Source organism: Tursiops truncatus, chromosome 8 (assembly GCF_011762595.2).
Source record: "Tursiops truncatus isolate mTurTru1 chromosome 8, mTurTru1.mat.Y, whole genome shotgun sequence".
Taxonomy (NCBI): Eukaryota; Metazoa; Chordata; class Mammalia; order Artiodactyla; family Delphinidae; genus Tursiops; species Tursiops truncatus.
The window spans coordinates 83,722,623-83,748,687 of record NC_047041.1 but is presented as its reverse complement, the minus strand read 5'-3'; the positions used below and the strand labels follow the sequence as shown (position 1 = coordinate 83,748,687).

Below are 26,065 nucleotides of genomic sequence, written 5' to 3'. Positions count from 1 at the left end.
GTGGTATATTTCCAATACTGTAAATTTGCTACTTCCTATAACAGTCTTCCATTTTTGACTAGCCCCATTTCTGTATGAGATTGGTATCATCTTGTCCTTAAATACTTGATACAATTTATCAGTGAAGTCATCTTGGGCTGGAGTTCTCTTTGTGGGAACGTTTTGAGATATGAATTTTATTTCTTTAATATTCATATTTTCTGTTTCGTGTTTCACTTTCGGTAATTTTGTGTCTTTCAAGGAATTTGTCCATTTGGTCTAAATGTTGAATTTATTTCCATAAAAGTTATTTGCAGTATTCCCTTGATATCCTTTTAATGGCCGTAAGAGCTATAGTTATATGTAGTGTTTTGTTCTTAATATTGGTAATGTACATCTTCTCTTTTGTTCATCATCTTAGCCAGGGGGTTGTCATTTTTATTGATTATTTAAAGGAACAATTTTTGGTTTCACTGTTTCTCTCTATTTGTTCATTTTCTGTTTCATTGATTTCTGGAGTTATCTTTATTTCTCTCCCACTTACTGTGGGTTTAATTTGCTTTTTTTTTTTTTTACTTCTTAAGGTAGAAGTTTAAATTATTGATTTTAGACCTTCTCTCTAAGCACTGTTTTAGCTACATTTCACAAATTTTGATGCATTATTTTTATTAACATTTAATTCAAAATATTCTCAGATTTCCCTTGTAATTTAATTTTGATCTATGTCTTTTCTAGAAATGTATGAATTTCCAAACATTTGGAGCTTTTCCAGTTACCTTTTGGTTATTGATTTCTAGTTTTGTTATGGTTAGAGAACTTGCTGTGTATAATTTCAATATTTTTAAATGTTTTATGGCCCAGCATTATGGTCTATCTTGGTAAATGATCCTTGTGTATTTGAAAAGAATGTATATTCTGATATTTGGGGGAATATTAATTCTATAAATGGCAAGTCAAATTGGTTGACTGTTTTTCAAGTCTTCTATATATTTACTGATCTTTTGTATGTGTGTGTGTTCTCTGAGAGATGATTGTTGTAATCTCCAACTATAATTACAGTTTTGTCTATTTTTTTAATTCTGAATTTTTATTCTCTTTTTAATTTGCTTCATGTATTTTAATTATATGCAAATATGTTTAGCATTGTTACATGTTTTTAATGAAGTGCTTCTTTTATTGTTATAAAATCTCTATCTATGGCAATATTCCTTGCCCTAAAGTTGCTATATATTCCTGACCTAAAGCGTAAAGAGTGTTGACATTTGTTTGCACAGGTAGTTTGCGCAGTTACTGTTGGGTCAGTCGATCCTGTTGAGGCTTGTTTTCAATGTTTGTTAGGGTGGGGATAGAGTAGTTTTTACTTAAGGACAGTAGTTCTCAGACTTTGCCGTCTCATGATCCCCTTCAGCTCTTAAAAGTTATTGAGGACTCCAAAGAACTCTTGCTTATATGGGTTATATGACATTTATCATGTTAAAAATTAAAACTGAGAAGTTTTATAATATTATTCCTTTTTTAAAGTTTAAAATTTTTAAATTTATAATTTCAAATTACAATAATAAACTCATTACATGTTCGACCCTCTCTTAACTATGTTCTTACTTAAGAGTTTTAGTTTCCTCCCAACCACAAAGAAGCATATAAAATCTTGATCTGCCTTGTGGAAAATGTTTTCTCTTTCTCGAGGATGAGAACTCAGTAAAATGAAATGAGAATTCTGGACTTATTTCTAATCAACATGAAAGAGGCAGTGGGGATTGTATTTGTATTGTGTTTATTTGTATTGTACCTTTCCTGTTTAAAAATTAGTTTTTTTGATATGGAAGTTGAGTTGTTCCCCTTATTTGTCCACTAGCCATATATTATCATACTTAATACTTCCTTTTGCTTTATACTTTGAATTGCTATAAAACATTTTTTGGTTGGTCTTAAGCCTTTTCTTGGTCTAGGTGGTTTGTTTTTGGACACTTGAGAGGCTCCTGCTGCTTATTTATTTCCATTCTTGTCTGTGTGTTCCTCTTTCCATCTACTGTTTGTATATGTACACTTTTGTCTGAGATCATCAGCAATCTCCCTCTTTAGCTACATTGATTTCTTTAACAGTTTTTCTGGTTTCTTCCTTAAGATAATTAATAATCATACTACCTGGATTTAATGTTTCAGAATTTCCTAAGCCTTAATCCTCTCCCCCTTTTGTACCTTCTACTGAATTTTAAAGTCTTTATTTCCCAGATTAAAAAAATCAAAAGATAAAAGTAATGAAATATAGTTATGTATATTTTCTCTGATTGTTGTTGTTAGTGTTATAATAAATCCCAAGTGACAGTTCCTTTGACAAATTCTAAAGGACATTTCCTTTCCCCCACGTTAATTAATTTGCTTGCTCAACAGATATTTATTGAGTACCTACTAGGTGCTGGGGAAAATGCAGTGAACGATATAATCAAAATCTCTGCCTTCAGGGATGTGATGTACAGCATGGCGACTATGGTTAATAACACTGTACTGCATATTTGGAAGTTGCTAAGAGAGTAGATCTTAGAAGTTCTCATCACAAGAAAAAAGCCCTGTAACTATGTAAGGTGATGGATGTTAACTAGATTTATTGTGGGGATCATTTTGTAATGTATACAAATATGGAATCATTATGTTGTACATCTGAAACCAATATAATGTTGTATGTCAATTATGCCTCAATAAAAATAAAAAAAGAAGAAAGTTGAGGAGATTAAAAAAAAATCTCTGGCTTGGAATTTACATTCTAGTTGGAAGAGACAAAGTGTAGCAAATACACACTCCTCACTTATGTCAAGTAGTAATACGTGCTCTGGGAGAAAAATCAGAGTAAGGGAGCTAAGGAGTATACTGTTGGGTTGTTCTGATATAAAGATGTGTCAGGGAAGGCCTTGGTGACATTTGAGTTCAGACTTGAAAGAAGTAGAGGGAGCTGGGTGGATGTGTGGTTGAAGGGTGTTCCAAGCAGAAGAACAGCAAGTACAGAGGTGCTGAAGCACTCATGTGCTTGGTACGTCTGAAGAACTGCACGGAGGCCACTGTAGCTGGAGGGCCGTGAACAGGGGAGAGTGGTTAGAGACTCGATCACGGGGTAGTGGGATGCTGCATATGCAATGCCATAAAAGCCTTGGTGGAAGGACTTTTGCTGCCATCACATCCCCAGTTTCCCAATACTTGCCACATTACCAGCTAGGTCCTCCTTGCCGTTCAGAGTTCTGTCCAATACAGGAGGTCCTCTCACTGAGTCTTCAAATGTGTGAGAGAGAAAACCAACAGCAGAATGGGTCAAGACTCAATTAGAGACACTGCTTAAAAGGAACTGAAGTTCCCAAGAGATGTTCAGATATTGGATGTTCAACATCACTACTGCCTTATTCTGAGAGCCTTCAACAAATTAATTTAAAAGCAGAGGCTACCGATGCTGATTGTCTTTATACTAGGAGCTCAATAGAAATCTCAGACCTCCTGTTGACAGTACATAAAACTTACCAGTAGAGGTCATACCTTAGCAATATTTTCAGATCCTCTTTTCTGTAAGCATGTAGGTTAATAAAGAATTGTTATTCAGTACACTAATAAGTTCAGTAAAATTTTATCTTGGGCTGTTAGGAGTGGTCTGTTTGCTACATTGTGTGAATTACCAACCACCATGTAAAAAATAAGTACTATACTGATGAAATATATTTACCATTAAAACCACATTGAGCATTTTAAAACGTGATAGAGTATATACTCTAGAATTTGCATCAGCATGTGCATCATGAAAATGTATAAAAGGCTATAAAATTCTATTTTAAAAATCTATAAACATTCTCTGAGAAGTCTATAAAAATTCATATTTGGCATGCCCAGTTGTTTAGATTCTAGGTAAATGAGAACTTATATTAAATAAGAGTCAAAAAACTGATGGAAGTTCTTATCAAAAGATTGTTTTCTCTTTCAAGGAAATGGGTCCTGATGAATATGAAGAGATGGAAGAGGAAGAAGAGGAGGAGGAGGAGGAAGACGATGATGATGATTCGGCAGATATGGATGAATCTGATGAAGACGACGAGGAGGAGAGACGGAGGAGAGTCTTTGACGTTCCCATTCGGAGACGCCGCTGCTCTCGCCTTTTTTAGCAAGCCTCTGCTGATGGAAGCCCCGGGGTGAATCAGCCTGTTAAATAGATTTCTCAGTAATGTAAATAACTAAATTGTTCTCAGCTTATAGCAGGAAAACTAGCATGAAATATTGTGCCAGGACCTGGGTTCTATACGACACTACTTTAGGAGCTGGATTGTTTGAGTTTGCGTAGTGTTTTTGAGGTAGAGGAGGAAATGGGAATCTTTTTTTCCTCTTCTAGAAGTCAGTGGGAGAATAGTTCTCTAGCTAAGGAACAGACTTTTTTTTGTTTAAAGATATTTTATACTTATAAAAATATGGAAATGGGAGGGAGTAGAATAAGGATTTAAAATGAAGCAGAAATACCTACACAAGGATAGAGAGAAAGTGTGACTGAATGATTCTGTGAAAAGACATAAGTTATTTAGAAATGAACAGAATTTGTAATTAGGCTAATCCATTTAGTGAGTCCTGTATATTTTGTACTCACAGGGAACTGATTGACTAAATAGCTTGAATGCTAGTTGTCCTTTCTTAGACAATCTGTCCTTAAATTTAGAGTTTTTGTCACAACAACCTTGAATTTAAAGTCTATCAGTATGACTTTGACCTTGAATTTAGTCTTCAACTCTGCCAACCTTGAACTTAAAGTCTTCAACACTATGAACTTTATCATGTTGTTCACAGATGCATCATTTTTGAAGTGTAGTGTGTAAAAGTATGTATTGTGTTGCTTATTAACAAAAGATTCTTCACAATATCTCATGTAGTCTAAATTTGAAAATACTGCTTCTGTTTTGTTTCCCCTCTATATACTTGACTGTCTAACTTTGTGATAAGTGACATGAATTTTAAGTTAAGATTAAGTATGTTTCCCTAAAACATGGATTTTTTTGTAATTATGTAATTGAGAGTTTGGAATGAAATCCTCCAAGTGTCAAAAACTCACATTTTGAAAACATATTTTGGTTCCGATCCTGTATTTTGTATAATTGCCTATTTCCCATAAACTAATATTAATAAGCCTTTGCTCTTAAGATGGAAGATGAGATCAAAACTCATTGGCCTATTGCCAGAGGCCCATTCAAAGTCATTTCCTGGCTTTGACGATACTCTGTCATGTACTCCACCTCGCACTTCGCCCAGGAACAGTTCTTTTGTAGGGAAAACTGTAGGAAGAGGGAGGTATATACAGGATTAAGCAGCTCCCATCAGGGACCATGAAGGCAAACTTAGTCTTTCATACTGGCACATGTCAAAATGTTCTGAAGTGGAGTAAGTAGTTTTTCCTGCTTATTTCTTTTTAAATAGGCTCCCAAATCTATTATGCCTATCCTTTTTTTTTTTTTAATCAAACCACTGGTTTTTTGAAAAATAAACTTCCCCAGTAAAGTAGTGATTTAATTAAAACTAGTTAACGTTGGAAGTTAAAGCTGGAGCCAGGATACCTTGCCATTCTTTGCATCTTTCGTTTTTCAGAATGGCCTCTCTTCTCTCAGTTCCCAGAGTACTCATGATGTCCCAAATCTCCCTGCCACCCCATCCAATCCTTGCTCCTCAGAATGCTTCAGGCTTGCTTATCCTTCCATCAGAATTCATTCTCTTAGTATGTTGAATGAATGGTCTCTATTTCTTACTAAGGTGTGATTGATTAGTTGATAACATCCTCAGGTGTTTTATTTCATTGGCAAGAATGTGTATTCACACAGAAAAGGGATCTAACAGTTGATCAGACTGCTTTTGGTGGAGTGAAGCCCATTTCTGGCTCCTAGGTCCATTCAGAAAACCACTTATCTTTTACTCATTTGTCTGAAGCTTGATGTATCAGGATGAGGCAGATACGTAAATAAACCGGAGCTTAAATAGCTTAGGGTTTTTTTTTTCTCTTGTGAAAAGTAGAAAGTAACTAGCTCAGGACTGATAAGGTGGCCCAATGGTGTCAACATTCTAGGTTCCTTCCATCTTCCTGTTCTACCATTCGTAGCAGACTTTAATCTTTAAGGTCACCTCATGACTGCAAGATAGCAACTGCAGTCATATTGTATTCCAGGAAGGATGACGAGAAAAGGGAAAAATTAAATGGAAAGTAAAAAGTCAATCATAAGGCTGGAGAGAGGTAAACCAGCCAGGTCTCCAGCAGGAGCAAAAGTAGAGAAGGGGCAAGAGATGCAGGTATTAACATGGGCAGCCTGTAAACCTGGTATGAAGGAATTGTAATGGCCCAAGTAAGACATGCTACAGGCATGAATTAGGGCAGTATCAGTAGGAGTAGAGTGAAGAGAGGATGAAATTGAAGTAGCTAAATGATAAAATAGGCAGGAGTTGGTGATTGCCTGTGTGGGAGTGGAAGAAATAGAAGTTGATTCTAGGTACGGGGCTTCATTTATGAAAAAAAATTGCAGGAAAAGCAGTGGAACATTTGGACACATTTTGAGTTCAAGGTGTCTGTGGGACATACAAATGGAGTTGTCCAGTAATCAGTTGGATATGAATATGAAGATCCAGGGAGTGGTCGGGACTAGAGAATAAAGATTTGCTAATCATCTGCAAACATACATACAGTCATGCCTCGGTATCTGCAGGGGATTTATTCCAGGACCTCCACAGATACCAAAACATGCTCGAGTCCCTTATATAAAATGGTGTCATACAGCCAGCCCTTGGTAACTGCATATTCTGCAGTTGGTTGGCCGAACCTACAGATATGGAGGGCCAACTGTATTCCCAAGGTAAAACAGTGGGTGCACTATAGTCTCCCAGGGAAAACATACAGCCATGGTTCTCAGTCCAACCCTGGCAACACCACATTATGAGGGGGTAATGGAAAAGAATCTCAAGACCGAGAGCTTCCCTGGTGGCGCAGTGGTTGGGAGTCCGCCTGCCGATGCAGGGGACGCGGGTTCGTGACCCGGTCCGGGAGGATCCCACATGCCGCGGAGTGGCTGGGCCCGTGAGCCACGGCCGCTGAGCCTGCGCGTCCGGAGCCTGTGCTCCGCAACGGGAGAGGCCACAACAGTGAGAGGCCCGCGGACCGCAAAAAAAAAACACACACACACAAAAGAATCTCAAGACCGAAAGGTCAAGGAACTGGACGCAAAACCAGGAGAGAGTGGCATCTCAGAACCCAAGAGAGTTTAAAGGAGGGAAGAGCTTATAGGATGCATAGAAAATGCATATGGAAGAGCTTTGTAAAGCTATCATAGGAAACACATGTATTAGCTGATTTAAGCAGACACACTTTAAATATCAAAGCAAATCTTTCTGATTTGAGAATACTGTTTGTATAGAGAAAAACCAAGATTAAGGCACCACCAAATGAAATTCATTCCCTGACATCCCAAAGCCATCAGAGGATCATGGTAGAAGGCACGTGTCATGATCAGTTGTCATACGATTTCCCCTGCTTGGACTTTGTCATGGGTTCCTCCGCTCCCGATTCAACATGAGCAGTCCTGAGATGCAATACCTTCTTACCCTGATCCTCAAGGAGTCTCACAGTCCCCAATAGAGGTCAATCTCTTGGAGAAAGACCTGTACTTTTGGCCTGCTTTTCCCACTCCCCCTTGTATGGCCGTCTTTAAGCCGGTTCTGCAGTGGGTAGTGACAAAGTGATAACCAGAAACTTCAGATTACATCTTCACCTAAAAATAACGTTCTAGAGACTTCCATGGCGGTCCAGCTGTTAAGACTCCCGGCTTCCACTGCAGGGGGCGTGGGTTTCATTCCTGGTCAGGGAACTAAGATCCCACAAGCTGCAGGGCACGCCTCCCCTCCCCCCCCCCAAAAAAAAACCTACAGCAGAATTTCATCTCGGTTCCAAACAAGTCACAGAGGTGACTATGGCTGAAGGGTACTTGGAGGCTACCAGAGCCCGGGAGCAGAAAGGAGCCTCAGGCTGCAGCCAGGCTGGCTAACCCGACAGCCAGGCCAATTGGGAGCTTGGCAAGGGCACACAAACATTTTGAAAAACATTTTCATATTTTTTTCAACAAAGGAGGAAAATTCATAAGTGTTGGAGTTTCATATTGTTTTTGTTTTCGATAACAAATCGGAGGAAGAACATCATAAGCTTTCCGTTTCAGTGTTTTATCATAAAGGTCTTAATCTAGTCCTGGCCACAGGGCTTTTTCTGCACCGGGTCCTGGAGCCCGCAATTGCGCCGGCTCGGGTGACCTTCGCTGGCAAACTGCGGCGCGCAGGGCGAGGCCGGAGTCTGGGCGGGGTGGGGCCGGCGGGAGGAGGCGGAGCCCGCCCCAGCCGAGGCGATATAACGGGACTGGACGACCCTAGCAGGCGTACCCGCGCAGAAGCGGACGACGGGGGCTGGAAGGTAAGGCCTGGGGACCAGGAGGGGAGCGGAGCCGCGCTCCGAGTCCGGCACTCGGGGATTTGGGCCGGCGCATGCGCCAACGGGCAGCTGGGCCCGGGCCCCTGCCATCGCGGGACTGGGGGGTTTGGAGGGTCCGAGAGGGCCGTGCCCACCCTGCGCCGGCCTCCGCGCCCAGGGACGGCGAGATCCGGCGCCCTTCCCCCCGCCCGCGGCCCGCAGAACTGGTGATTCCTTTGTATACGACCAACGAGAAGGGGGGAGCGGGCGCGCTTTCCAAAACACCCCCAATTCCGCGGGCCCTGCCCTCCATTCTCCTGGGAGTATTTGTTTCGAAATTTGAATCTGAAGGGAAGCTCTTGCAGTTTAGGGAAAAGAAATCGCATCGCACCTTGAAAGGAGGTTAATGCCATCCCTGGAAGTTATGGACATTCTTCTCTTCCTCTGGAGGTTTAAATTTTGAGTTTTAAACAGCAGGGTGGGGTCGTGACTTAGACATTTTGAGTCCAATTTTAGTTTGCTTGGGCCAGCTTGGGCCGCACCCTTCATAGAGTCTAACGGCAGACTTAAGGAAACGTTAAGTAGTGGTTTTCTCCATGGATCCTGGAAATGTACCAGGTAACGTTCCATTTCTCCTCTGACGTAGGTGGCTTCACCCCTTATCCCGGAACTCACACGAAGAGCTGGGATTTGTGACTCACCCTGGCGGTAGTTGTGTGACTTCTGAAACTCGGATCTCGTCCGTGCCCTCGGAGTCTTTGTGAAATAGCGATTTGGCCTGGTTGCCACCTAGTGAAGGCTCTGGCCCAGGCTTCCTCCGGTTTTCCTTTTGACCAGTGCTTTCCTTCTTTCCTATAATGCCTCATGTCCGCTTTGAAAGTGCCTCCTGATTCTTGGCCAGCTGATTCTTTTAAAAATCCTGTTCTTGGCCAGTTTTTTAAGGATATCAGGGGGCTCCAGCTGAGACCTGCCCACCACTCTCAACTGCAATAATTCTATTTCATTCTAAACAAATCAGCCCATACGTTTTACAAACCTAGAGACATAGCCCACACCATATCAGGGTTGCTTGTGATGATAGACATTTCTTGAAAAGGAGGGAGAGACCTCAAATACAGGCGAGATAATCCGAAGATTACTTTGTGTGCAATTCTGAGAATCACAGATCAGGGAAACAGCTCTTTCCTACCACCTTGCTCTCCGTTGTCTAGCTTCATCTATCGGTGATGATGGCTCTGGAATGCTCCTAAAATAAGTACAATTTGACATGGTTTGCTTGCAGAGAAGTGATGAAGTTCATGTGTGGTCAAGGGCCTGGGCTTGGCACCAGTTTGAGCCTTGGCTCTGCTCTTACTGGCTGCGTAATGCTGAGCATGCTATTTAACCTCATTTTCTTATTGCTAAAATAACAGGCCTTACTTCTTAGGGTGTTATAAGGACACGAATATCTCACCAATTATGAGATAATTCGTGGAAAGGACTCTGTGCGCACCTGGTAAGCGGAGAACAAATGTGGCTGTTAATGTTTCGGTACCCATGTTCCCCGTTGGGGGCAGCTTACTCCCAGTTCTCTAAGGAAGGCACATACAGCTCAGAATGTTAATTGAGGGAGGTGCCTGACTGTGGACCAAATGTGTGAAACTATGGCTTCTGTATTTTCAAACAGAAAACTATAAGGAAAACACCTCATTATGCTGAGTAGCTTGTAAGGTAAAAGTCCAAGTAAAAATGGATGTTAGAGTGTGGAGAGCGGGTGTCTAATGGAATTCAGCTTTGACAGCTGCAGGTACAAGCTCTTGAAAAGAAATGCATAAAAAATTCTGGGCCAGCTCCAGAAGAACCTCACGAGCAAAGACGCCATAAACAAAACCAAGCCCAGAGATGCTTGAGAATTTCCGAAGCAGAGGACATGTTATTACTACACCCTATATCTTGTGAAATATCTTCACTACACAGTTGGCTCTCCACGTACAATCTCAAAGGGCAGGGCCGTGACGAAGCTGTCTGGAAAGGGCCCTCTTTGGAGAACTAGAGACTTGAGTTCCTGGAACAAATTGCGAGGAAGGCCCTTCCTTGTTGAGGAAGCTTCCGATTTGTGTAGTTTAGAGAGTTCTGAGATGGTTGTCTCTGGCACCTCAGAGTAACTGGGAGGGGCTGTTCATTATGATGGTGGCTTTCTGTTTGTCTCTACTTGCTGAAGTAATGACTTCTCTGAGCTGAGTGATCTTTGTGTAAGATCAGTGATCTTCTCAGCTTGCCAGGCTGTGTGTGTACAAGGTGATAAGGAGGCAAAGCCCCAAGCCACTAACACTACTGGCCTCCAGGTAATGTTAAGCTACTTGTGAGTTACTGGCCCCTGGTAAATAGAAGGGAGATCCACCCAGTGTGTCTTTGCAACTAACCTGTTGCCTTGGGAATGGGTAATTTCATCCCCTGGGGCCTCCATTAATGTCCTATAAAATAGGAACGTTGGGTTTAATTTTTGAGAATACTTCTAGCCTTAAAGTTTATCAGCCTCTGAGGCTCCAGGCTCCCAGGAACAGAAACTATACTCCCGGGCACCTGTGAATCTTGTGGCAACGTTGCCAATGTAAAATCTCTTCTCTGGTGGCCTGTGTTAACCAATTTATTTCAGAAGCTGAATTCACAAGAAGTTTCCCCACCAGAGAGCTTAACTGTGGTTAAGAGCTCAGACCTGGGTTTAAATGCTGCTCTGCCTCGTACCAGTTCTGAGGTTGGTGTATTCATTTTCTATTACTATTGAAACAAATCACCACAAACCTAGTGGCTTAACACAACACAAATTTATTTATCTTACAGTTCCATCTGTCAGAAATCTGACCCGGGCCTCACTGGGCTCGCATCAACGTGTCAGCAGGGCTGTGTTCCTTTTTGGCGGCTCTGTGTGAGAATCTGTCCCCTTGACCATTCAAGCTATTGGCACAGTACAGTCTTTGGGGTTGGAGGACTGAGGTGCCATTTCCTGGCTGAGTGTCAGTTAAGGACCATTCTTCACTCCTAGAGGCCACCTGTATGCCTCAGCTGTGACCCCCTTGCTCTGTCTTCAGAATCCCCATGGGTGGGCAAAGTCCATCTCACTCTTTGAATCTTCAGCTCAGTGTGGTCCCCAGTTAGAAATGCTAATTTCTAACTGAGCCCCACCCAAGACCTGCAGAATCAGAACTTAGAGGGTCAGGGCCCAGCAATCTGTGTTTAACAGCCCTCCAGGTGATTCTGATGCCCACTAAAGCTAGAGAACCAATACTGTTACCCTATGTTATTTTCTTCCTGGTCTTTAGTGTTAGTTGGTGTCCACCTCCGCTAGATTGTAAGGTTCTTGAGAGTGGGGCTTCGCCTGGTTCAGCAGTCACTGTAGCCCAGTGCCTAGCATGGCACCTGCTCAGCTCACAGTGGGCTCATAAATGACCGTTGTGGAGATGACTGGGGGGTAGGTGCCGAGACTGAACTTACTTCGTAGAGTAAATATATGCACCGATGGATTCCTTCAGTTTGTTGGGTCATTGGTGTGTTAAATATTTTATGTTCACATTTATTTCGATTGTTTAGATGGATAGATAGATAGATACATAGATAGGTAGATAGATAGATAGATATTTGGGGGGACTGGCTGGGGTCTTTGGATGGACGGCAACACGTCTTTGTTTTCCTATTTAAAATAATGGAATATAGGCTTACACTGTCCATAAACTGGCTACCCAAAACATTTTCAGGAACTTGATTAGGGGTGCCTGTATTTGTAAATCACCTTGCAACTTGTAGCTTCCCCTTACATCTCAGGTGGATGGAAATGAATAAATAATGATCAGGTTGGTTCTTATTGTAGGATGAGAATCTCTAGTACTTCAGAGATCTTTTGTTTTAACCCCTTGCTGCTTTCTGCTGGCATCTTTCTGCATCATCTCTGATCTGTGATCTCTGCTCTCTGTGTGAACATTTCCAAGTGATGGGGAGTTTTGCACATTTCACCAGGGAATTGATTTCCATATGTGCTGACACTTTGCACAGTGCCTGGCACATGGCAGGGAGGGAGGGAGGGGTGGAGTGATAGCAAGCAGTTGCTCTTAGGAAGCTCAGAATGCCTCCCTAATTGATCCTAATGCTGTCTTTGTAAATTACACAGAATAACCTCTCCCTCTCTTCCTTGGTGGCCATTACCCTATTTGAAGATGGTTACTGTCTCTGACTATACTTTTCCAAGTAGGACAGCCCTGGTTTATCCCAACCGTTTCTCCTGGCTTTTACAGCTGTGTACTTTGCTGTCCTGATAAACTGGAAGAAATTCAGAAATCTGGCACCTAATAGTAAAAATATTATTTCCAGCTCAGGTCTAAGCCCAGGACAGAGTAACCCCAGGATTGTGTGTGCATTTGTCTGTTCCTTAAAGTGCCACGTAACATTTTAGCCCATAGTGAGCTTTAAAACCCTCAAGTCTTATTTTTATATTCTATCATTCTATAAAATCATTATTACCACTTCACAAATTAGGAACTGAAGTAAAGTAGTTGGCTGCATTAAGGTTATATAAATTGACAGCAGAGTGGGATTAGAATATAGGTCTTTCAGGACGACTAGAAAATCACACAAGCCTCATTTTTTTTTTTTTTTTTTACAAATATAGGGTGTGACTAAAATAACTATTTTTAGACATAGGAGAATATATACCCATGAAATATTTTTTACCTTAATGTAGCAAATTTTGAAAGGTGGTATATATTTTTAATACTTAATCAGGTAGAGTAGTAGGAAAATAAAAACTTAAGCTGCAAGTGAAACGACACCTAAGTACATTAAAATATTCTTCACTCATGTTGAGAGCTCTTTCTATAAAAAGGTTCATTGTTAAGAAAATATATTTAAGCATAAATAAGATGCTCATAATTCTACCATGCTGTTAATCCCATGATCCAAAATTTTTGGAAAAGTGGGAAGGTGTTCCAAGCATTTTTTTATACGAGTGTGTATGTATGTGTGTGTGTGTGTGTGTGTATATATATATGTATTTTTTTTTTAAGACAAAGTAATAAAATTATAGCTTTTTTTTTTTTTTTTTTTTTTTTTTTTGCGGTACGCGGGCCTCTCACTGTTGTGGCCTCTCCTGTTGTGGAGCACAGGATCTGGACGCGCAGGCTCAGCGGCCATGGCTCACGGGCCCAGCCGCTCCGCGGCATGTGGGATCTTCCCGGACCGGGGCACGAACCCGTGTCCCCTGCATCAGCAGGCAGACTCTCAACCACTGCGCCACCAGGGAAGCCCTATAGCTATTTTTAAACTGGCTTTTTTTCTTAATACATTGTGAATAGTCTTCCATGTCTGTTACTCTTCATGGCTGTATAGTTCCCCACCATGGAAGTGTACCATAATTTACTCATCTTCTTGTTGGAAATGTATGTTACCAAATTTTTACTATTTTAAACAATGCTTATATATCCTTGACTGTTACTTATTCCTCTGGTGAAAAGCCTATTTGGCGTGCCCCTGAAGGAATTCCCTTTAGAGTCAACTTCAGAGCCACCCAGGAAAATCTGTCCACTTCCTAAGGCTGGCTCCAGACGTGTCCTATGACTCCCAAATGGTGTTTTCCAATAGGCTCACCTATCTTATTCTGTGGACCTTTTCCAGAATGACTTTGGGTCTACGGCCATACCACCCTAAACGCGCCCCATCTCATCTGATCTCAGAAGCTAAGTAGGGTCGGGCCTGGTTAGTACTTGGATAGGAGGCAGAATGACTTTGGGCTGTTTCCAATAATTAAATCCATTTAAATGAGTCTCAATATGTTTAGAAAAGAGTGATGAGGTCTTCTGGATACATCTTGCATCTAAGTGTTTGGTTGGGTGGATTGAAAAAGTAATGGCAGCTCTCGGTTCATCTACCATCTGATCTACACTTAACTTATGGGCATCATTTTTAAATTTAAAATGGAGGATGTTTTAGACTAGGGGGAAGAGTTTCAAGCCATGAGGTTCGGTTCTCTTTTTAATTCTGTAACAGACTTGCCAGAAGACAGGTGATCTATGACTACTAAAAGGGAAAGTTTTGTAATGTGTGGAGTTTCCTATTTCTAATTATAAAAATAATGCTTGGCTCATTATAGAATATTTGGGGAGGTATGGCAAAAAGTAAAAGGTCAGGAAGAGAAATAAGAGATTATAAATAATCCTGCTTAGTGTTTACTACTATCAGCAGCATTTGGGGGGCATTTATAAAATAGCTTTAAAACAATCAGCTATTTTCTGTCCCCCACCCCTGCCATTTCATAACAACATATCGCTCTTGGAAATTCATATTTTAGTAGTGGTTAATGAAGACCTGGTCTTCCGATCCGAACAGCTCAACATCCGTACACTGATCACTTCCTCTCTCTGCCACACCCTCCACCCACCAACACCCCCGGCCTGCCCAATTTCTTTTCCTGGGAACCTCGTGACTTCCCAGTAATACTCATGGTGGCTACTGCTTTTTGAGGGCCTTCTTTGGCCAGGCACCATGCTGTGCAGTACTTGTGATTATCCCTGTGTTTACTTGGTGAAGAAGGGAGGCCCAGAGGTTGAGTAACACACGGCAATAAGTGGCAGAGCCAGAAATATTCAAGACTTTGTTCACCTGTCGAGGAGAAAGCCTGTCCCTAGACCAGTTCACTGTGCCGTTTCCGCAGCTTTTGTTAAGAGATGAGCCTTTCTTAGTAGACCCTTCTTTCTGATGCGTGTCATCAAGGGCGAGTTCACTGCACTGCACCCTCTTTGTTGTAATGGTGTTATTCATGCCAAGGACCATTCCGAGGGAAGTCTCCTGGAGCTTGCAGCTCCTGCCAGCCTGGCGCCCTTCCAGCACCTACCCGCCCCCGTCAGGAGGTCCCTCCCTCCTCCTCCAATAGGGCTACCTGAGGAAGCAGATGTTCTTAACTTTTAGGAAGAGTCTGTTGCTCTCCGCGTCCCTGTTCGGGGACCTCAGATGGGTGCCTTCCTCTCCTGTTCTCTTGCAGCACTTCTTCCCAGCCCCAGGCCTGCCTAAGCTGAGTGTGTGAATCATCCTTTCTACCCAGATGCCCCCGAGCATGAGGAACCAGGCAGGGAGCTGGGGTGTGCTGGGCCTGGGCCACTGGCTGGGGGGGTCGGTGGCGCGGGAACGCTGTGATTCTCTCCCTTGACCCGTCTGGTTCCCGACAGACGGCATTGCAGGGGCGTCAGGTGCTGGCAGGAGGGGCAGGGGCCTCTCCCTGAGCTATTAGGATGCAGAGACCTCGCTGCCTCCATCTCTCAGGCTCAGGGAACAAGAGAGCCTGGAGAGGCCAATAGTCTGACACGGAGGTATGGACGTGCCTGACTTTGGGCAGGAAATCTGGGTGTGGTCAGGAAGGAAGTCCAGGGTGAGGTAGGAAGCAGTGACAGCCACCACTTTTCTGTGACTGTCAAGCACATAGTTAACTTGTCTCACCTCAGTCTCCTGGTGTGGGAAAGCACCCATGTACCTGCCCCTTGTTATAGGTGAAGAGAATCAGGCTCGGTAGCCGTGGCAGAGCCAGACCTTGTGTCCAGGTCTTCGCCAGCCCAGTCTGAGCTTCTGACCACTGGCCTCGGGCAGCCTCAGGTCCTCACTGCACAGGGGTGCTGTGGGCAGCTACGCCCCGGGAGGGTCAGCCCGGTGGCGGGGGGCATTAGTAGGCTGTGGTAGGTGTTGCAGGTACCAGAGGGAAGTGGGGGGTATTCAACCTGTAAAGAAAGGCCAGGCCCAGTTAGATTTTCTCCCCACTTTCCCACACGTCAGCAAACAACCTGTCTCTCTCCCGGGCATGGCTTTACTCAATGGCGTCTTCTTTGGGCAATGCCAGGCCCTGCCCTGTTCGCTTCCCAATTCTGCCCGGCCTTCCTCAGCCAACTCCTCAGCATCACATGACCTTCAGAGGTGTGGGAGATGCCATTTCCAACCCAGAGGAGGGCAGGGCCCACCCACCAAGAGCCCCGTCTGTCTACCAGGCAGAAATCCTGGCCTGTGCGGCCCAGGAGAATAGAATGTGGAGCTGCCCTGGTTTGGGGCAGCTGCTGCCTCCTTGTTGGAGGATGGCCTCAGGGAAGTCGGGGTAGGGTCGGGAGACTCCTTAGATCCACTGCTCATGATTTGGACTTAGGCAAGTTAGAAACCTCCCTGTGGGGACTTCCCTGGTGGTCCAGTGGTTAAGACCTCACCTTCCAGCGCAGGGGGTGTGGGTTCGATCCGTGGTCCTGGAGCTAAGATCCCGCATGCCTCAGGACCAAAAAGAAACCAAAACAGAAGCAATATTGTAACAAATTCAATAAAGACTTAAAAAATGGTCCACATAAAAAAAAAAATCTTTAAAAAACAAATAATAGGGCTTCCCTGGTGGTGCAGTGGTTGAGAGTCCGCCTGCCGATGCAGGGGACACGGGTTCGTGCCCCGGTCCAGGAGGATCCCACATGCCGCGGACCGGCTGGGCCCGTGAGCCATGGCCGCTGAGCCTGTGCGTCCGGAGCCTGTGCTCCGCAACGGGAGAGGCCACAGCAGTGAGAGGCCCGCATACCGCAAAAATAATAATAATAATAATAATAATAATAATAAAGTCTAAAAAAAAAAACCCTCCCTGTGTCTTGGCCTCCTGCTCAGGTAAAAGGAGGGTTCAAGGTGTTTCAGCCCTCCCCTCTTCTCCCCTGATGCTCACTGCCACACATCTAGGCATTAATGTAATGGGGACTTGTCACCAGAGGTACCTGGAACCCCTCCTTACTTTTCCAGAGTGATTAAGGAGGAGGTGGGGAGCCAGAGCTTCTGTGCACGCTAAGCCTTTGCTTCCTGTTCTGAAGGCACACTGGTGCCCTCCAGAGTTACCCCTTCCATCTGATGCACTTAGTGGCGTGGCCTGGAGAAGTGGCCCTCACTGGGCTCAGGCTCAATTCAGCCAGCAGCTGGGGGTGGGGCCTGCAGAGCTGAAATCGCAGGTGCTGCGTTATGTACTTTGTTAATATTCTCATTTGAGTCAGCGACCCTGAGGGGGAAGATAGTGCTGTCCCACTGCTCAGTCATGAACACTGAGGCTCAGAGGAACTGAATTTATTCAAGGGTGCACGGCTACTGTAGGTGAGAGCTGGGGTGGGCCCGGTGTGCTTTGACTCCCCGCAGCTGCCCCTCCCACCAGGCCCGGCAGCATTTCTTCAGTAAGCCGAGGTCTCAGCCAGGGAGGGAGCAAGCACGGCCCCACCTGAGAGCACCCTAGGGTCATCGCACCCAGCCCGGACATTCCCTGCTTTCTTGGTCTGCTCACTCCTTCCCATGTTTCCTGAAGCCCCCAGGCCTTCCACCTCTTGGTTTCTGAGATACCCGGCAATCACCTGTTGGTTCATGACCATGCTTTGTGCTCCTTTCTTCCAGAATCTGTAGCCGGTCACAATGGGAAGCAAAGGAGGGTTCGCCTTGCTCGGGCTCCTGTTCAGCCTGGCTGTCGTCTGCCATGTAGGTGAGTGGTCCACAGGGACGTGAATCTGGATCAGGTAGGCCGCCTCGGCCCTAAACTTTTTCTTAGGCCTCAGGAAGACCAAGCTGATGCCACAGACCTCGGGCCGAGCTTCCATTCTTTCGCCATCAGTGCTACAGGTCCAGGGTGGTGTGACTGCTCCTTCCTGTGTTACGGCCCTACCCTGAGTGGAGCAGCTTCCTGAGTTACAGTTCATCCTGGGTGACAGAGCTGCTTGAGTGGGGAGCGATTACACTGAGCTGCTTAAGTTTCACCCCGTTCACCACCCGCCACTGGGGCTACCGATGGATGCCATCTTTAGGGTGCTGAGCCCAGCCGCCCGCCCTGGGCTTCTCCTGTGTGATGCTGCTGCTGCTTGTAGCATTCACGTGCCAATCACTATTCTCAGCATTTTACATGTATTTACTTATTTAATCCTCATGTCCACCCTGTGGAGCAGGGACTATTTTTCTTGCCATTTTACAGGTGACAAGACTGAGGCCCAAAGAGATTAAATAACTTGTAAAATATCACACCAAAGTGGTGCAGCCAGAATTTGAACCCAAATAAGCCTGGCACCAGAGTGTCTGCCCCAGCTCCTTCTCGGGGCCACCCCTCCCTGCCTGCTGGAGATCCTCGTTACCTCTGTAACAGTAGGAACGCCTGTGTTATTTGCTTTGCTTCACTGTAAACATCAAAGGTCATTTTCTGCCTATGTCACGTTGGTACTACTAACTGTTATTATTTTTTTTTTTTTGGCGGTACGCGGGCCTCTCACTGTTGTGGCCTCTCCCGCCACAGAGCACAGGCTCCGGACGCGCAGGCTCAGCGGCCATGGCTCACGGGCCCAGCCGCTCCGCGGCATGTGGGATCTTCCCGGACCAGGGCATGAACCCGTGTCCCCTGCATCGGCAGGCAGACTCTCAACCACTGCGCCAGCAGGGAAGCCCTACTAACTGTTATTTTTGAGGGGTGGGGACAGGAGGCAGAAAAGGAAGTAGCCATGCGGTGGGCACTACAGAGGCATCTGCATTTTGGAGCATGTCTTAGAGCTTGTAGCTTTAGTAGCTCCCATATGGTGAATGCTTACTAGGTACTAGGGCCTGTACCCGACCCTGGCTCATTTAATCCTTCCAGCCATCCTGTGAGGGCTCCGTACTATTACGCCCATCTTACAGTTGAGGAAACGGAAGCAAAGAACAAAGTAGCCCAAGGACATGTTTGCACAAGTTTTCCCTTTCTGAGAAAAGACAGAAGTCACGACCCCCCTCCCTCCCCACGTCTGTTGATTGTAGTCACGGAGGTTTGTAATGTGGTCCGCTATGTTACAATATACGTTATTGTCTTAATTCTTCTACCCAGTGAATTTTCTGTAGGAAGAATAGCCTGGTCATACCTGCTTTCCAGCAGTCTACGTTTGTTTATGGATCAGGCTTGGGTTTGGCGCTGTTAGCTGTTCTGTGACGGGTCTCGGGGGCACTTAGGTTTTTCCTGAGGGAGTTGGAGTGCGAAGAAGATCCCCTCCACCCTGGCTAAGTAGCTAGAATATCAAACAGCCACTGACTTATTGCTTTGCCCCTGACCCGGTCTCCCCCATAACTGGTCCTGGTTTCTTCTCTTTCCCACTCAGGACAATTAGAAGAACATCACGGTAAATAAACCAAGCGTGGGCTTCAGAACTGATCGCCTGGGTGTGAGTCCCAGCTCTCCTTTTAGTAGCCGTGTGACTTTTGACAAGTTAGTTAACATCTTGGTCTTAATTTTCTCTTGAAAAATGGGGATGGAGATCCTTGAGCCTGCCTCTTATAGCAGTTCTCTGAAGATTGAAAGTTTAGGTATTTGAACACTGTGTTAGCTGTGAATATTTCTGCCTCACAGAAGTTCCAAAGGTGAGCTCTCTTTCCTCTGTCTGAAGGTTTGACCTGGCCATTTAAGATGTTATAGGGACTTCCCTGGTGGCGCAGTGGTTAAGAATCCACCTGCCAATGCAGGGGACACAGGTTTGAGCCCTGGTCCGGGAAGATTCCCACATGCCGCAGGGCAACCAAGCCCGTGCACCACAACTACTGAGCCCGTGTGCCATAACTACTGAAGCCCGCGTGCCTAGAGCCTGTGCTCCACAACAAGAGAAGCCACTGCAATGAGAAGCCCGCGCGCCACAACAGAGTAGCTCCTGCTCGCTGCAACTAGAGAAAGCCTGCCTGCAGCAATGAAGACCCAATGCAGCAAAAAATAAATAAATTAATTAATTTTTTTAAAAAGATGTTATAGAGAGCTTCACTCCTATCTGTGCTCAGGAAGTGAGGAGCCACTTTCTTCTGGCCTTTGGAGAATTCCTCTTCCTGGTGATGAACTTTGGCCTTAGAACTAAAAGTCAGCTCTTGGGTTCTAAAACCCACATTTCGTCTTGGTTTAACCATGCCGTTCTTTTATGAGGTTTTACATATTTCATCTTTGAAAATGTCTTTTCACACCGATAGGTACTTCCAAATACTGATTACGTGGCAGAAGCCATGTGGCCAGAAGAAGGTGATCTCTTATTGTAGCAAAGAGTATGTCCACATGAATCAGGAAAACTTGCTTCCAACTCTTCCCATCACAGATGTGGAATATGACTCATCTTTTTCCATCACCATTGTTGTAAAAACAGAGAAGGGAAAATAATCCAGTGAAACTTGAAGTCTAGCCACCAAAGATGAATCCTAAGAACATGAGTGGGAGCGGTAGTCATTTTTCAAATTGGGGAACCAGAGGCATTTGCTTCTGATATAAGTCGACCCTCGTGTTCAGTGTCACTGTGCATGTCTTCCCACCCACATGGGTTTAAAGTGTATGGCTGCTGCCTGCCCCTTGACTGTGTTTGCTTCTGGCTATGGGTCAGTCCCTCAGCAGAGAACAGCTGCAGTGAGGACGCCTTATCCCAGAGGCCATCAGACTTGTTCTGCAGAGGTCCAGATAGTAAATATTTCAGGCTTTGCAGGCCAAGAGACAAAAATCAAGGATATTATGTAGGCTTTTATATAAATAAGAGAGAAAACAAATTTCTCCAAGTTTTTAATTGGCAGAATTCAAAAATTTAATAATTGAGTACAATTATTTATAATACAGATCTACTAATGAGAAGAATGGAATTCTTTCTGGGAGAATAACATTTTGCTTACTTGGGATTCAAAAGTTAGTGTTCCCCATTCATCAAATTGGTTGCAAACGTTCATCTGTTAATACTGATCTGTAATGAGATTTCATGCATTTCGTCTTGGAGCATGTCTTTTCACACAGATAGGTACTGCCAAATACTGACGATCAGTCTGTGAGAATGTTACGTGATAGAGCATATTCATTGCTTGGAAGGTGTTTATAGAATTCTGTTAGTTTATCCTCTTAATGGATTCCTTTTAATATGTCATTGCATTGCAGATTAATCACTTCCGGTTGAAAGTAGGAAAAAGCTTCTCAATTGCACAGTTAAATGGATTCTGAAATCTGGAAATTCCCTTTGCACTTGCCTCAGGGTCCAAAAAACTGCTGCTGGAACTGTAGTTTGAGCTTGGAAAAATACATCTGCTGCAGATATATGTGGGAAGGAAGCCCACTCTGAGTTGCTGACCTCTGACCCACACTAATGGAGCTGGTGGGCTTGCTTCTGCTGCCGGGAGGGTGAGTCATTGCTGGTCTACCAGGTTCTGACGGGCATTCTTCCTGATCCTAGGCCACAGCCTGGAGTGCTACAGCTGTATTAACCCAGCTAATGGCTGCACTACCACTGTCAATTGTTCACGTAATCAAGATGCTTGTCTCATCGTTAAAGCCGGTAAGAGCCTCCCCCTCCCCCTCTTCCTGAGTGTAATGGGATGAAGAGAGCCTGGGAAGAGATCTGTGCCGCTCTCATTCTTGTTAGACTCGTATTCAACAAGTAATAGCTACCATTTAATAGCACCAGTTGTGTGCGGCACTAAGCACTTTCCATTTGTTTTTTTATTTAATATTTCCCATCTACCACTCGGGGTAATATTTTATTCCCGTTTGGTAAATGAGGAAACTGAGACTCAGGTTAAGCAACAGACTAAGGTCAAGGAACGAGCTCAGGATCTGAACGTGGGAACCCATCTAATTCCAACACTTGTGCTCTTAACAGCAACACTGGCTGCCTCGCAAACTTTTGAGAGCCTGCCCTGTGCCAGAGCCTGAGCTAGGAGGTCGGGGTGCAGAGATGAAGAAAGGAGACGATGAAAATTGTGAAAGAGGACTGTGTAGCTATTACAGATGTCTTTATTGATACCCGTGTCTCATTCCGTGGGGAATTTAATACATACAGAGTCCTGAGGGGACTCAAGCTGAGCTCAGAGGACAGGTAGGAAGTAAGAGGACTAAGAGAGGAAGGGTGTTCCCAAGAAAGGCAACAGTAGCTACCGAGGCTTGGTGGCCTCAGAGAACAAGGCACTCGTGGGCTTGGGGTAGGGAACTGGCAACATTGACAAATTTTGTCAAGTCTGCATTTTCCAAATTGGTTAGACTATGGAATCGCTTCCTCCATAAATCCTATTAAAATAGAATTTAGGAAACCTGATTGAAAGGAGGAGGAGTTTCACTTCCCCAGAAAGGAAGAATCCCTCAATAAGTAAGGATGAATTAGAATTATCCTGTTTAAAGAACAGGAGTACCTCATAATTTTGATATAAACTCCTGGAATACAGCTCAGATTCCAAGGTCTACATGTAAGGTCCTTGATTCTGTAGGCGACAGTTCCTCTGCCTCACCTGGAGGACTGTATTAACTCATTTTTAATGTAGAAAGCATAGTGAGGCCCCCAGAGAGAACAGTCATTCACTCCACAAATATTTGAGCACCAATTATCTATGAGCACAGAGACCTACTTCTTAACCCTGATTGTCTGTGTCTCTTGGACCCCCACTACAAAAAGTATAATTTCCAAATGAGAGAATAAAGGCAATATTATGTGTAGAATAAGTATTAGATTATCAGTTAGAAGCTTTGAGCTCTGATCTCTGTCTTGCCACCAGTAAGTTCTTCCGGCCTCTCTTTTTTATTGATGAAGTGGGTGTGTCAGATGGTAGAGGTGGAGAGAAGGAAAGAGGGAAATAGACTAGACTAGGAAACAAATCCCATTGTTTCCTACCTGAATGGTTAAACTTTCATTTTAGTTGTTTCCAACATTATTGAAGTATAATTGACAAATAAAAACTGTATATGTTTAAGGTGTACAACATGGCAATTTGATATACATATACATTGTGAAATGATTACTGCAATCAATCATTGTTACCTTTCTGTGTGTGACGAGAACACTTAAGATCTACCCTGTTAGCAAATTGCAAATAGACAATAAGTCTTGTTAACCACAGTCATAATGCTGTACATTAGATTCCCCAGAATTTACTCATCTTATAATGAACTGTTATGCTTTGTAAAAATGATTAATGTAAACAAGGAGGCACGTCTATTAGAATGGCCAAAGTCTAAAACACTGACAGTACCAAATGCTGGCAAGGATGTGGAGCCCCAGGAGCTCTCATTCATTGCTGGAAGGAATATAAATTGGTACACAGTATGTACTCTCACCATAAGATTCAACAGTTGCATTCCTTGATATTTACCTAAATGAGTCAAAAAATTATGTCCACTCAAAAACCTACACATGGATGTTTATAGCAGCTTTATTCATAATTACCCAAACTTGGAAGCAACCAAGATGTCCTTCAGTAGATGAATGGATAAATAAACGGTGGTACATCCAGAGAATGGACTAAAAAGAAATGAAGTATCAAACCATGAAGAGACATGAAGGAAACTTAAATATGTATTACTGAATGAAAGAAGCCACTCTGGGAAAGCTACATTGTTATGATTCCAACTATGTGATGTTTTGGAAAGGGCAAAACCAAGGAGATAATAAAAAGGTCAGTGGCTGCCAGGGGTTAAGTGGGGGAGGAGGGAGGGATCAATAGGAGGAGCACAGGATTTTTCGGGCAACGAAGCTAGGACTCTGTGTGATACTATAATGATGGACACATGTCATACATTTGTCAAACCCTATAGAATGTACAACACCCAGAGTGCACCCAAATGTAAATAATGGACTTTGGGTGACGATGATGAGTCCATGTAGGTTCATCAGTTGCAACAAATGTACTGGAGGGAAATGTTGATAGTGAGGGAGGTTGTTTGGGGTTGAGGTGGGGCTATCGGGGGCTCTATGGGAACTATGTACTTTCTGCTCAATTTCGCTGTGAATCTAAAACTCCTCTCAAGTATAAAATCTATTTTTTTAAGGATAATGTGAATCTTAAATAATTTTCTTCTTCTCATGAACATAGGTCCCAAAACTTCAGCTAGACATGTGGTAACAGCAGTTCTTGAAATATAGATATTCAAACCTTACAGTAAGGCAGATAGTAACAGAACATCTAAATGCCCCTCCGACTCTGATTGACGTCAGCCTGGGAGAGGCGAGGCACACTGTCATAAACAGGAATCAAAGGCCAGGCATACATTGGAGAAATTATTTAATTAATCTGGCCACATTGTCTCCCCAGCTGTGAAATAGGAATACTTACCTCCCGGGGTCAGTGGGGCAGTTAGTGGAGAAATGTGCGTGCTAGCGCTGTGCGGATTCAGTCTAGAAGAGAGACAGATGGGCGCTACTTCAGCCACTAATTTACTGGCGTCCTGGCTAGGTCCTGGAAATATAAACCGTGTACGGAGAGTCTGGCAGAGCCTTTGATGACAGTGCCAAGCAATCATTTCTGTAATGGCCTTTCAAATAAGGGACACACTGAAGGATGCCTAAGGCAACTGGGGACTACTGCTTGGTAAAGGCAGACTCAAGGCAAATCTTCGAAGAGCGGGGAGGCTGTGCCTAGCAGAGAGAGAACCTTTAACATTCCGGCGACTCTGTGATATGATCCACTTTTCCTCGGGTGATTCTGACAGTGGCTTTGGTGAGAAGCTCACCATTGAAGGTTGTTCTGCAAATAAGATCATTCAAGGAAAGTGCTTGGCTCACTGCAGGACACATAGTAAGTGATTAATTGGTAGCAATTATTAATAAATTACTATCTGCTCTCCCCAAGCTGTTAGGTTTCCCTAATTAACATTTTGGTGACTTTCATGCTTTCGCAGTTCCAAAGCCTGATGACTACTACATAAGACAGTAACTTGTCCTATTCAACAGCATTCTTTAGTACAGTATTAGAAGCATCCACTTAAATATTTATGATCCAAGCAGGTAGAGTCACTGGAACACTCTTATCTGGCCTCTGCCACTTGACCAGACTTCATTAAAATCCAGGCCAAACACTCATCTCCTCTGAGGGGGAGGACAGAACAGTTATACCTGCAGTTATAAACTTAGAAGTTTTGTTCTGAGCTGTGAATGAAATAGAATAAACTAGTTATTGGCCTTAAATAAGGAAATAAGCATCTGTATTTTTTTTCTTTCCAACACAGAAGAAAAGAAAACGATTCCAGGGCGGGGACCAACCTTCTATATCTGTGTGTCCTCAGCATCTAGTACAACTAACTTCTCTTCTCTCTCAGCTCTCACTTTTTTAAAATATTTAACGTAATTTTTCTCAATGTTAAGTCACTATAAGCTAATTGGCATCATATATCTTGGCCTGCATCTTCCTTTGTGTGTAAAAATTGGGACCATAGTGGCACGTTCTTTTGGAAACTTTTCCTGCTTTACGGAATAATCTAATGATTTTTAAGGGAAGTTTAAGCTATGTTTAAAATAACGTCATCCAGTGCTTTTTTATTTTAAGTCTCAATCTACAGAGACATGTGTAAATGAAAGATGGCCTCTGTGAGGGCAACTCTGCTAAATTACTTGGGAAGCTTTCCAGAGGAAAGTAGTACGCTCACCCCCACACATAGACTTTATACAGGTGGGTCACATTCTACATGTTGTTCTGCATCTAGGCTTTTCTCTATTGAGATATAATTCACATATCTCAGTTCCAAAGTACATTTTAAAGTGCGCAATTCAGTGGCCTTTAGTATATCCACAACTCTGTACGACTATCACCACTCATCTTCGGAACATTATTATCACCCCAAAAGGAAACCCCATACCCGTTAGCGGTCACTCCGTATTCTTCCCTCGCCCATACCCCGGCAGGGAGCCCTATCTACTT

General features: G+C 43.8%; 2 protein-coding genes across 14 annotated transcripts in view; both read left to right on the top strand.

The window, feature by feature from the left end:
- The window catches only part of FBXO3 (F-box protein 3), a 32,384-nt gene extending 27,325 nt beyond the window's left edge, over window positions 1–5,059 (top strand). Inside the window, exons 11-12 of one of the 4 annotated variants that reach the window (XM_019948224.3) lie at window positions 2,371–2,556; window positions 3,939–4,078. In XM_019948224.3, the coding sequence (XP_019803783.1) occupies window positions 2,371–2,514 (144 nt within the window). In that variant the 3' untranslated portion in view covers window positions 2,515–2,556; window positions 3,939–4,078. Of the gene's footprint in view, window positions 1–2,370; window positions 2,698–3,938 lie in introns of those variants that run through there. The other 3 variants (XM_019948223.2, XM_004314366.4, XM_073808753.1) reach the window with 3 other exon arrangements.
- Window positions 5,060–7,935: 2,876 nt separating this feature from the next.
- Window positions 7,936–26,065, top strand: part of LOC101338055 (uncharacterized protein C11orf91) — a 37,234-nt gene continuing 19,104 nt past the window's right edge. For 3 of the 10 annotated variants that reach the window (XM_019948360.2, XM_019948359.2, XM_073808745.1), the window contains exons 1-2: window positions 17,876–17,912; window positions 21,619–21,720. Coding sequence is in view for 2 of the 10 variants with exons in the window: in XM_004314367.4 (XP_004314415.1) it covers window positions 17,846–17,912; window positions 21,619–21,720 (169 nt within the window). In the remaining 8 variants the exon portion in view is untranslated. Of the gene's footprint in view, window positions 8,429–11,060; window positions 11,160–17,827; window positions 17,913–21,618; window positions 21,721–21,748; window positions 23,828–26,065 lie in introns of those variants that run through there. The other 7 variants (XM_073808751.1, XM_073808747.1, XM_073808748.1 and 4 more) reach the window with 4 other exon arrangements.